The sequence below is a fragment of the Suricata suricatta genome, chromosome X (genome assembly GCF_006229205.1).
Source record: "Suricata suricatta isolate VVHF042 chromosome X, meerkat_22Aug2017_6uvM2_HiC, whole genome shotgun sequence".
Classification (NCBI taxonomy): domain Eukaryota; kingdom Metazoa; phylum Chordata; class Mammalia; order Carnivora; family Herpestidae; genus Suricata; species Suricata suricatta.
In genome coordinates this window covers 82,399,864-82,412,508 of record NC_043717.1, presented here as the reverse complement: position 1 = coordinate 82,412,508, position 12,645 = coordinate 82,399,864, and the positions used below count along the sequence as shown (strand labels likewise).

The 12,645-nt window shown below is 45.6% G+C and overlaps 1 protein-coding gene across 1 annotated transcript in view; it reads left to right on the top strand.

The window, feature by feature from the left end:
• Positions 1-678: 678 nt before the first annotated feature.
• The window catches only part of KIAA1210 (KIAA1210 ortholog), a 40,541-nt gene continuing 28,574 nt past the window's right edge, over positions 679-12,645 (top strand). Inside the window, exons 1-4 of the mRNA XM_029929691.1 lie at positions 679-784; positions 5,701-5,869; positions 10,342-10,459; positions 10,771-10,908. Of these exons, the coding sequence (XP_029785551.1) occupies positions 679-784; positions 5,701-5,869; positions 10,342-10,459; positions 10,771-10,908 (531 nt within the window). The remainder of the gene's footprint in view (positions 785-5,700; positions 5,870-10,341; positions 10,460-10,770; positions 10,909-12,645) is intronic.

Sequence of the window (12,645 nt, the reverse complement as noted above, 5' to 3'; positions counted from 1 at the left end):
ACGGCCCAGGAACTCACCCATGATCTGAATTGCTCCCAGTCCAAGGAATTCTCCTGTCCTCCCTCAGAATTTCTGAGGGGGTTCTGAATTTCTTTGCCCCGTTGTACCTCCAATATCTTTAGGTGAGACTTGTGTGTGTGTGTGTGTGTGTGTGAGAGAGAGAGAGAGAGAGAGAGAGAGAGAGAGAGAGAGAGAGAGAGAGAGAATTAGGGAGCAGTATGTGGGCTTGGGATTAAGTCATCTTCAGACAGAATTGTGATACTGGCTCATAGAGTTTGAGTGACTTGAACAAAGTCGCTACCTTTCAGCCAAAGCCCAACAGGAACATACCTGTCATTGAACGAGTTGGATTTATTTACTCATTGCAGTGAGAGAGAATGCACACCGTGGGACATCATAGGACTTTTCAGTGAGAGAGTCTGAAGCCATCTTGACACCAGGGCCCTAAGAGCCCTCACCGTGGTTTGGAAGCATTTGCTTTCTAAGGCCTTAGGCTTGCTAGTGACCTCTCAAGTTCGCCTTAATGTCAGAGCCTACGGGCATCCCTCTCTACTTCTGGAGATGTATCAGGGGGTTATGGGTAGAGGACAGGACAAGATGGGCTCTTTCTTTGGTTTAAGGACGTAACTGAAGGATAAGGGGTAAGGTGAAGTGAGTGTGCTACACCCTGGATAGCAGATGATGATCCTTTGCTTTTTCACTCAATACTTTAGTGATCCTATTATGGCTGAATCCCTAAGTGAAGCTTCTGGAAGCCTGGAAGTTCTGGAGGCCAGTGATGAGGGTAAGTAGCCCAGCACAATCTTGCTAACTAGAACTAGATTTCTTTACTGTGTTGAACTCATCCTAGGGGAAAAAAATCAAGTCACAGGCAAACAAGTTCTTATCAAATTTCTAATAACATTAAACTCAGTCCCCATTTCCTTTGCAGTCTTTTTACCTCTTGTCTTTCATGTCCAACTCTGGTATCAGAAGGCTTGTCTGAGGTCCTGCAATCCTCTGTGGGGATCGGTTCCCAGGTTCTACTTACTAAGGCAGGAGAAGTATTTCTGCTTAATCAGAAAAAAAAAAATCAGAGCAAACCTTGACCCAAGAGATTCAACTGAAGTTTTACTGTAGATAGTAATCCAAATTTAACCAACAGATTAATTTGTAATTTGAGGAGTAAAGGGGGAAATATAGACAAAGGATGCCACGGTAGGCTTCTAGTGAATAGGATTCCATTTACAAAACTTCTTTTTGTAAAACTTACTCGGATGTGTATCCATTCTTCAACTGTGGGGCCACCTATGAGTGATACATGACCATGGGTGAATATCACGTAAGGGAGGCAAAGGTCACTAAATGATGAGCCTCACTGCCCTACCCCCCCAAAAAGGAACCATCAGACATAAAATAAGACATGGAATCTAAAGACAGAACTAAATGTAACAGTTCACTGGGTTGATTATCAGTTTTCATTGAGTGTTCTTTAGTAGTTGTAGGATGTGGAAGACTTGGTCCGGAAGAACAGAATGGAGCCCTGTTGTGGCTTCCTAGGGGCCTGATTTCACGGATGATGTAGGGCAGGGTCTTCGTGTCACTATTGTTTAGTGGCGGGTCTCAGAGAGAGTAGTTAGAGACCCCCAACTATTTGATCGATGAATGGATAAATAAATGAATGCTAGGCTTCTTCACCAAGGCAGCCCCAACGACCAAACCAACTGACCTATCTCTTTGGATATGAGTTAGACAGATGCCTACCAAGGAAGGTGGCAATGCGGTTCATCTTGATGAAGAGTGAAGGTAAGGAAGTGCCTTTTCTCTGTTCCCAAGATTTTGTTGTTTAAACGACCGAACATTTGGGTATGTTCTTAGAACTGGTCATTGCTAGCCAGAGAGTGACATGGCTGTGTGGAGGTTGACGGAAAGAAAGGCTAGTTACAAATGTTTTCTTTCTAAGCAGCAATGCAAGAGAACAAGGTCACCATTATGCGATGCATTATTTTTTTTAATTTTGTTTAACGTTTATTTACTTTTGAGAGAGAGAGAGAGACAGACAGACAGAGCATGAGCAGGGGAGGGGCAGAGAGAGAGGGGGAGACAGAATCCGGAAGCAGGCTCAGAGCCTGACGCAGCACTCAAACCCACAAACTGTGAGATCAAGACCTGAGCTGAGGTCAGATGCTTAACTGACTGAGCCACCCAGGCACCCTGTGATACATTTTTAAAGCCCATTAAGTTCAACCCAGATGGGTTGCCTGTGTGCTTGGTGGATAAGGAATTCTAGAACCTGGAAGCAATGATTTCTTCATTGGAGTTAACAGTGTTTTCCTCTCTGGGGGGCAAAACTGCCTTCCGTGGGTTGTGTTCTGGCACGTGACACACTGGATGAGGATATTGAAAGCTGCTGGCTGTTTGGGAATACCTAGTCCTTGGGCTTGGACAGGGACATCTATGGCTTTGTTCTAGGAGAGGTAAGGACAGCTGTCAGCCAGCAGCTCACTGACCACCAGTGCTGTGCCCTGTGGGGGCATCAGTTACCCAGCGTAGAGGTGACCTGGGTAAACATTGCTGGAATTAGTATAATGTCGTAATGAGGATTTTATATAAAAATCTCACTATTGAGGGGCGCCTGGGTGGCTCAGTCGGTTAAGCGTCCACTTCGGCTCAGGTCATGATCTCACAGTTCGCGGGTTTGACCCCGTGTCAAGCTCTGTGCTGATAGTTCAGACCCTGGAGCCTGCTTTGAATTCTGTGTCTCCCTCTCTCTCTGCCCCTCCCCACCTCAAGCTCTGTCTCTCTCTGTCTCAAAAATAAACATTAAAAAAAAGCTTTTAAAAATCTCACTATTGAATAGATTTTAGAAAACATTGAGGTTGGGGAGATTAAGAGAGGAGGCCAGAGGACAAAGTATTGATCATTTTCAAGTCAGCCTTGTCCGTACAGTATGCTCTTCGGCACCTTCGCCCTGAATGTTCAATGAGGCCAAGCATCATTGAAAAGAATTCATTATTTAATAATTATTAAGTAATTTATTATAGAAATTAGTTTAATTATTTCCGGGAAAACTTACATTTCCTGCAATATCTTCAGTCGTGATCCTATATAGGTTCATACAGTACATCCTACTAGATGAGAAATTGCCTGAGCCATCCCAAACTGAAATTGCTTCAGCATTGAGTATCAGGCAAACAGTCCGATAGTCTTGCATATTGCCACACCCCATGCTGGCTTCTGCTTCTAATCATACATATTGTATGGTTCACTATTGAGTGATAATTATGTAAAAAAAAAATTTTTTTTAAAGAAACAAGTAAGTATTGATTTCCTAGCACTTGCGACATACCAGATCCTATGTGAAGCGCTTGACCTACATTATTTACAATTTATATCAACCCCGGCAAGGGCCAATATTTAAATTATAGGGTTTAAGTATGACTCTGCTCGGTGACCTCAGTTTAAGGGAAGTGACAAGCTGTGCTGGTATTTTGCACCCCTCAATGGACTCACTTGTCCCGTGGTTGCTAAAGAAGATGCTAAAGAGGGCCAGCCTACAGCCTCGAGGTGGGGGATGGTAGCTATGACACAGAACTGTATCTCATTCCTTTCTCATTGATACCCAAAGCATAGTGAGCGCTTGGTCTTAAATATTTGTTGGATAGATTGATGGATGGAGGGATGGATGAGTAGATGAGAGAGAATTCAGATGTAAAACTTGGAGGGTCAGCAGTCAAGTTTTAGGTATGCAGAGAGAAGGGTTAACTGTTGTGATTGGTGGGACACTGGACTTAAGGCAGGCCTTGGAGTTTAGAAACCTTTCTAATAGGCGGGCTTAGAAGTAATCAGTATGCAAATAGGCCATAGGATTTCAGAGCTAGAAGGAACCCTAGTTCAGCATTTCTCAAAGTGTGTTTTGCCAGACATTCTGCTTCTTTGCATTTGGGAGACAACGCTGTTGCCAGTGTCTTAGAGTTTCACCGTAGACATAGGCACGTTGAAGTTTTAGAAAAGTCTTGTTGGAAAGCAGAGCCCTAAACTTCATCTAATCCAGCGTTTCCCAGAATGACTGGACCACAGATCCCTTTCTCATGCAACAGACACAGGACAGCCCTCTGAACACACTTTGGGAGATGCCGATTAGTGTGATCCCTCCTTTACCCTGTTGTGTTCCAGAGAGGTTGAATGACTTATCCAAACTCACAAAGCTAATTGATAGCAGAGCCAAGCTGAGGATTCCAGAATGTTCTGGCTCTTGGAGTGGTACTTTCCATTACTATTTCTAATGGCAGCCCCATTGACCACCCGCCCCCTTGCTGGGCCCTTCTCTGCCAGCCCAGCATTGCTATGCTGGTGATAGGCCTTCAAGACACCAGATTGTTGGGAATTGGGATGAGACAGCTATGCTGGTGAATGATTGCATGTGAAAGCAGTAAGAGTTGATTCCTTCCCCCTGAAGGTTGCAGCACGGACTCCCCTATCCTTGGCCGTCTCCTGCTGAGCCCCAATAAAGACCCATGTGCTTCTTAGGAAACTAACAAAAGCCCAAACGGAGCCGTAGGAGCATCTAAAGCTCCCATTCCTTGTGGCTGCCCTGCTAGTTAGTGTAGACCAAGCAAACTTTCAGTTATTTGCATGTGCAGTAGCCCTGTTGATAATCCAGACGAATAGGCAGTAATTGAAGAACACACACAAGGGGTGCCTGGGTGGTGCAGTCAGTTAAGCATCTGACTTCCACTCAGGTCATGATCTCACAGTCCGTGGGTTCGAGCCCCACATCAAGCTCTGTGCTGACGGCTAGCTCAGAGCCTGGAGCCCACTTCAGATTTTGTGTGTCTCTCTCTCTGATCCTCCCCTGCTCACACAGTCTCTCTGTCTCCCTCTCAAAAATAAATAAAACATTTAAAAAAAAATTTTAAATGAAGAACACACAATGCATGTAACACATGCACGCACACAGACATGTATGCATGCACACATGCACACACACATGCGCACATGCACTCCTAGCGAAATGCTTTGGGATCTGATTCTGTGATGCAGCTTCTCTCCCCGATGGCCCTTTCTTCCCAATTCCCAGCCCTCTCCCTAGCTCATAGCCCGCCTCCTTGAGGACAGCCTCCCAGACTGCACTGCCCCAACAGACAGCGCTCACCCCTTGGGGCTATACCTTTTCACACACAAGCTAGGGCAGAACCTGCCCCCACTAGAAACTCTGGGGGGGGGGGGGTCCCAAAGTGTTTTTTTCACGTACAGAAGCCTGGCTTCCCAACTGGATTGCGATGATTCCAGACACCAGGGTGAAGTCAGGATGGTGCCCGGTGCTTATTATTATTATCATTATTGGCTCAGTAGTTGCTGCATACGAATGGAGGTCTTAGGTCAGCGAAGAGGTGTATTCTGATGGGTGAGATGGAGAGGCAGGCTGGTGCCCGGTGAGGTGCGCCTGCGTGGGGGCCTGGCCTGCCCAAAGACCACAAGCTGGGGCCTGAGCTTCTGTGCTCCCCAGAGACTTGGATGCTTCCTTACCCTGAGCTGTGAGCAAGAGAACAGGCCAAGTGAATGGTGTCAGCAGTGGGGGGTGGGGACTGGGGGTGAGGGCTGAGATCTGCGGGGCACCTGGGACCCCAGTCCTTGTTCCTGTTACAAAGGCCCTGTTTCCTTCCCTGTTCTTCCCCTCCCACCGTCACGCTCTGCCTGACTTGCCTTCCTGCCTTCCAGGAAAGAAGAAATCCAAATTTAAAGGCTTGAAGAGCTTTTTTGGCAAGAAGAAGAAGAAAGGGCCCGAGGATGCCCAGGGAGGGAGGCAGCTGACACCAAGCCTGTCCAGCGGCAGCATCCACATCTCTACTGTGGAGTCAGTTCAGGAAGGTGACCCAGCTGGGTCTAGGTGAGCTGGGGGGCGGGGCTGGGCTGAGGCCACAACCAGTGGCCAACGCAGCCATGTCGGGGCGAGGGGCGGCTCTCTCCGTGCTCAGGGGTATGCTTGCTGTCGAAGTTGCACGGCTCAGTAGGTCGGCACATGCACACCCCCTGCCCCAAGAGCACTGGGTACAGATAGACCAGGGCAGCATCTCCCTGTCGCAGCTCCAAGAACTTGAGACATGACACGGGCCTACCACTGGTGAGCAGCTGGAGGCCCGGAGGTAAGATAGCCTGCATCATCCGTCATCCAGGAAGCCATGGCTAGTGCACTGGGCAGGCCCTCAGGCTGCAGATCTGTGATTGCCCATTGGGCCGAACTACATCTCTAATGTGAGAGTATTTAAACTCTCAGGGAGTGAAGAGTCCGTCTAGCTGGGTTGAGGCATACTCATGAAATCACTGTGTTGGTGTAAAAACAAACAGAGAAACAAGTGGGCAAGCAAGGAACCCAAATCCATTGTTCCCTCCATCGTGGTGCTAGAGAGCCAGCTCAACAGCCGCACTCTGGCTGATGCCTTGTGCGAAATTGACAGCTTCTATGTGCACCCATGGCCCAAGATTCCCTAGCAGTTTCTCTGCACAAGGCAGGGGAGGAAGAGTAGTCACGGATGCCATACTGGTTCCCAAGCCTGATTTGAGCTGGCAGGTCAGAGAAACAGTGACTGGAAGTGTGTAGAGAGAGATGTCCAGAGACATTGCTGTCTCAGTGCTGCATCATCATTAAGCGTTTGTCTAGAGCCATGTTAGTTGTTTGCAGGACTGCCATTTTAATAGGATAAGGCATGTTCCCTTCCCCACAAGAGCTGCCTGGGTGGTAGAGTTTTGTAGAGGAGAAGTGGGTGGTACGAGGGCATCTGCCTCCTCTCCTCTTGCTGGCCCACGAGCCACCTTAGTATGGCGCCACTCTGATCCCTGTAACACCAGACTGTCCTCGGAGTGTGTTGTGATCCAGTTTACCCATGTGTGCTTCCCACGGTCAGGCTCACAGTGCTGGCGTGGGTGCTGGGCTCACAGTGCCTAAGCTGCTAATCTAGTTACCGTTTAAAGATTCTTTTTAATGTTTTATTTTTATTTTTGAGAGAGAGAGAGACAGACAGAGCACGAGTTTCGGAGGGGCAGAGAAAAAGGGAGACACAGAATCCAAAGAGGCTCCAGGCTCTGAGCTGTCAACCCAGGGTCCAGCGTGGGACTCAAACTGATGAACTGTGAGATCATGACCTGAGTTGAAGTCAGACGCTTAACCGACTGAGCCACCCAGACACCCCTAAAGATTGTTTATTTTAATAGTTTATTGTCAAGTTGGTTTCCATATAACACCCAGTGCTCATCCCCACATGTACCCTCCTCCATGCCCATCACCCGTTTTCCCTTCTCCCACTCCCCAATCAGCCCTCAGTTTGTTCTCAGTATTTAAGAGTCTCTTATGCTTTGCCTCCCTCCCTCTCCTTAACTATTTCTCCCTCCCTTCCCCCATTGTCTTCTGTTGTTTCTCCTCATCCACATATGACTGAAAGCATATGGTATCTGTCCTCTGCTTGACTTATTTCACTTAGCATAATACCCTCGAGGTTCATCCACGTTGGTTTCCATATAACACCCAGTGCTTCTCCCCACAAGTGCCCCCCACCATGACCATCACCCCCGTCCTCCCTCCCCCTCCCCCTTCAGTCCATGTTTCGTTTTCAGTATCCAATAGTCTTTCATGATTTCTGTCCCTCCCTCTCTCCAGCTCTCTTTCCCCCTTCTCCTCCCTATGGTCCTCTGTTAGGTTTCTCCTGTTAGACCTGTGAGTGCAAACATATGGTATCTGTCCTTCTCCGCCTGACTTATTTCACTTAGCATGACACCCTCGAGGTCCATCCACTTTGCTACAAATGGCCAGATTTCATTCTTCCTCATTGCCATGTAGTACTCCATTGTGTAGATAAACCACATCTTGATCCACTCATCCGGAAATGGACATTTAGGCTCTTTCCAGGATTTGGCTATTGTAGAAAGTGCCGCTATGAACATTGGGGTACATGTGCTCCTATGCATCAGCACTTCTGTATCCTTTGGGTAAATCCCTAGCAGTGCTATTGCTGGGTCATAGGGGAATTCTACTGATAGATTTTTGAGGAACCTCCACACTGTTTTCTAGAGTGGCTGCACCAGTTTACATTCCCACCAACAGTGTAGGAGGGTGCCCATTTAAAGATTGTTTTTTTTAAATGCCAACCTACACGTATTATAGTAAATATTTTGTAATAAGTACAAAAAACTATATAACATTTTAACGAATTATTTTATCTAATTAAAAAAAAATGTCCACCCCTCCCTAAACAAAACCTTGTACCTATAAGCAGTCCCTCACGCCCTAGGTGACCAGTTATCTACTTCCTGTCTCTATCAGTTTGCTTATTCTGGACACTTCCTGTGATTGGTATCATACTGTATGTGGCCTCTTGTGACTGGCTTGTTTTCCTCAGCACATATTACAGGCTTGCCCATGTTGTGGCATGAATCCAATACTTTATTCCCTTATACGACTAAGTAGTATTCCAATGTCTGGCTATACTGCATTTTATCTGTTCCTCAGTTGACAGGTATTTGGGCTCTTTCTACCCTTTGGCTATCATGAATGCTGCTATGAACACTTGTGTACAAGTTTTTGGATGAATATATGTTTTTATTTCTCTTGGGTATATACTTAGGAGTGTGGTTCCTGAGTCACATGGTGATTTGATGCTTAAGTCTCTGAGGAACCACCAGACAGTGTGGGGATTCCAATTTCTCTGCAACCTTGCCAACACTTGCTATTATATGAGGGTTTTTTTTATATTTGAGAGAGAGCAAGTGAGCGAGAGAGTGAGAGAGAGAGAGAGAGAGAGAGAGAGTGAGAGAGCACACATGAGAAAGGGAGAGGGGTGGAGGGAGAGAGAGAATCTTAAGCAGGCCCACATTGGGCTCCATGCTGACAGTACGGAGCCTGCTTGGGATTCTCTCCCTCTCTCTCTGCCCTGTCCGACTCTTTCTCTCTATCCTCCTCTAAATAAATAAATCAATAAATAAATAAATAAACTTTAACAACAACGACAAAGGGGCAAGAGCAGACATCCTTGTCTTCTTGTGAGCCTGAGGAAGAAAGTATTCAGTCTTTCATCATTAAGTGGGACATTGGATAAGAGTTTTTCACAGACACAGATATCCTCTGTCAGGGTTGACTGTATTTCTCATAAGTGCATTTGCTATGTATTTGGATTTTATAAATGCTTTTACTCTATCTATTGAAATGGCCACACGTTTTTGTTTTTATTCTATTGCTATGGTGTATTGCATTAATTGATTTTCATATATTACAATAACTTTACATTTCTTGCAAGTTCTACTTGGTAATAGTATATAATTCTTTGTGTTGTTGGGTTTAGACTACTAGTATTTTATTGAAGAGTTTTGCATCTATATTCCTAAGAGATACTAGTCTGTAGTTTTATTTTCTTGTGATGCCTTTGGTTGAAATTTTTAAAAGGCCAAATATATTCTCACATTCCATAAGGTGTCTTTTGTGGCTTTAGCCTTCCATTTGATTCTAACATTTCTCTGATTTGTCTTGGCACTTAATTGTCGTCAGCCTGGCTTAATTCCCACACAGAAGGCATTTCCTTTTGGGTTTAGCAATCTGGGCGTGACCATGGGGTGTCTCCAGTACCTCGGCAGATAGTTGATACTTTAAATCAAAACAAAAACACTAGAGAAAGATCTTTTATAACTCTCACCTTAATAACAGCCATACTCAGGGGTGCCGGGGTGGCTCAATCGGTTGAGTATCTGACTCTTGATTTTGGCTCAGGTCATGATCCCATGGCTCATGGGTTCGAGCCCCGAGTCATCGGGCTCCACACTCAGCATGGGGCCTGCTTGGGATACTCTCTTTCCCGCTCTCTCCCTCAAAATAAATAAATAAACATTTTTTTTAAATAACAGCAAGACTTTGGATCTTATCTCCCATTCCACAGGGCTGACACTATTGAATTGTACATGTTAAATGTGCGAATTGTGTGGTATGTAAACCATATCTCAAAACTGTTATATAAAAAAGATACATGTTGATAATTAAAAAAAATCAAAATTATAGAGAAGTACCTAAAGTAGGAAATTAAAATTCCCCTCCTGTCTTCAGTGCCATTCCTCAGAGGGAACTACCATTAATTATGTGGTGGATATCCTCCCAAACTTTTTTCTATGATCTTTAACTATATAGGTGTGTAATATAAGTATTTATATTAAATGGGACCCTACTTTTTATTTTTTCACTTACTATCTTGTGGAATACTTTCTATGTCAGCCATGTGCATCCTTGCCCTCTTTCTGAGGTGTCTATATGTCATACTACAGATACATACATATCTTCAGTTCCTATGACCCTTGCTTTTACAAGACCCTTTTCTCCCTGTTCAGCGTCACGAGCATCATGGGGAGCAAAGCCCTGTCCCATGACAGCATCTTCATGTTGGATCCTGAGCCTGAAATAAAACTCTTCCCATCTCCAGAGTTCCCAAGAGGCAGATCTCTACAGGTAATAGCGAACTCAAGCATGAGTGTCTAATTAAACTGCTCCTCTTCCGTCCCCTGCTCCTACTCTGCTAAGAAGCAAGGAGGGGGCAAATTTGGCCTTGTTTCTCAGCTGATTCTAACCCTCAGAGCTATTGTGAAGAACGGACAATGTGTAAATATATGATGTGCTTAGCTAGTGCCCAGCCCACAGTGTTGGCTGGCATTATCATATTCGCTTCTCTTGACACACCCCAAGAATGCTTAACGTAATGGTCACGGTCCACTGTTACTATGCAGGCATTCCAACCGCTGTATTTTTTCTTTCTTCTACAGAGATCTTATGTTTCCAGAACTCTGCCTAGAACCAGGGCGAGTGGTCTTCACGGAGCTGTTTCTGGAATTGTGTTTGGAACTATGCTCCCATACGTACCCAGAAGTGCCATTTGGGCTGAGGAATCCGAGATCACTGAGGTAATAGAGTAGAATTGTTCAAAGTATGGCCGCGAAGTCAAACAGACAGAGCTATGCTTAAATTCTCACTCTGCTACTTACTGGCTCTGTGATCTTGGGCTGATTGCTTGACTAGAATGAATTATGCTCACGAAGCAAGGTTTTGCTCTGTACGTGACCAAGTGGTATAGGGTTATCTGTTGTATTCAGAAAGGGGAAACCTGTTTCCTGGGTGCCTCTTCTCTTAGTCCCAGCCACAGAGAGATTCTTATAACAGAGACCCACCATTTCTCTAAAAAGATGATTTGGGCGGGGAGGTGGGTGCTGGAAATTGGAGGTAAAGATTCTAGAGGCATTTCCTCTCACAGTGAAAGGGGTAAGGAAAGCCAGAGTGGCCCAAGGGCAAGTTTGCTTAAATGGCTGGTTTGGGCCCACGCCTCACATCTTTGGCCTACTCTTTTAGTCCCTCTTCTGGGAAATAGGGCTGAAGACAGGGTGGGGTATTAATAGAACCTGAGCCATCAACCACCCATTGGACCTCCACATGGGAAACTTCCCTTAGGTGCCAGCATGACAAACCTAAATGACAGGGTGGTTGATAGCATTAGGTTGAGGGCCCTGACACCCAGTGCCACATCAAAGCTTGGCAACTATGGAATTGGCCAATGGCTGGGTCCCTTTCAGGGGCAGGCCTCGTGATGGATTAAGTGACATTCAGATCAACTGGGAGATTGTGGGTGTGGGAGATGGGCTCCCAGCGTACGGTTCTGTTGGAAATACCAAGATCGAGCCAGTGTTTTTCCCCTGGGGTTTTCACCTGCTGTCTTATCGGTAGTATTAGGAACATGGGTGCCTCGATTCCTCTCCAAGACACTTCATGTTCTCTTTGAGGACAAATTGATAAGAAGATTCAATAGCAAGATTATTAGCATCTTCTTGTTGAATCAAACGGAATTTGGCCATTTAAGAAACAGAGGCAGCAAAGCAGTTTTTCCTCCTGCTTGCGGCCTGGACTCACCCTCTTAGCCCTCCAAAAGGAAGGAGGCACACCATCTCTTCTGGTTGTTGCCTTTAGACTCCCTGAACTTGAGTGTGGGACATCCCTTTCCTGTCCTTATAGTTAAGAGATAGGCGCACACAGCGGTTAACCTAACTCTCCACCTGAAGGAACTGAAAAGAGAAGCACAAAGCTAGCAAAAGGAAGGAAATAATAAATATTAAAGCAGCATAAAAGGCCTCCATACAAGTTAGTGGGCATTACTGGAATTATTATTATTAGGACTGGGCTTAGGGATGGTGAATCTCTGAGGTTCTTCTCAAGAGCTCCCAGTAGGACCTGGTACCAATAAGGGGGCACCTAAGACACTGGCCAGGAGTACTCCAAGGGGCAGAACCTTGGAAAAATCCTCATTGGAGCCCCTTTTCTTTGGCTTTGAGAGTTTGAAGGCCATGTGTCCTGAACAGCAACAGAACCTATGACAGAAGGAAGCAGCCAATCTTGACAGAAGTGAGATAAACAACCAACGCGGTCAAGATCTGATCCATACGATTTCTGAAATGATAATGGCAAGGCTTGTAGTTTGGATGCCAAGCTCAGGTCCTAACCCCAAACTCACCTCCACAAGAACTAAACTTCCAAAGACAGGGTCAAAATCAAAACAAAGATGAGACGCAAATAAGATTTATAGTTAGCATCAGTAGAGAGAGAACACCAGAAATCTGTTACTATTTTTTTTAGTAAAACAGGATGCAAGATTT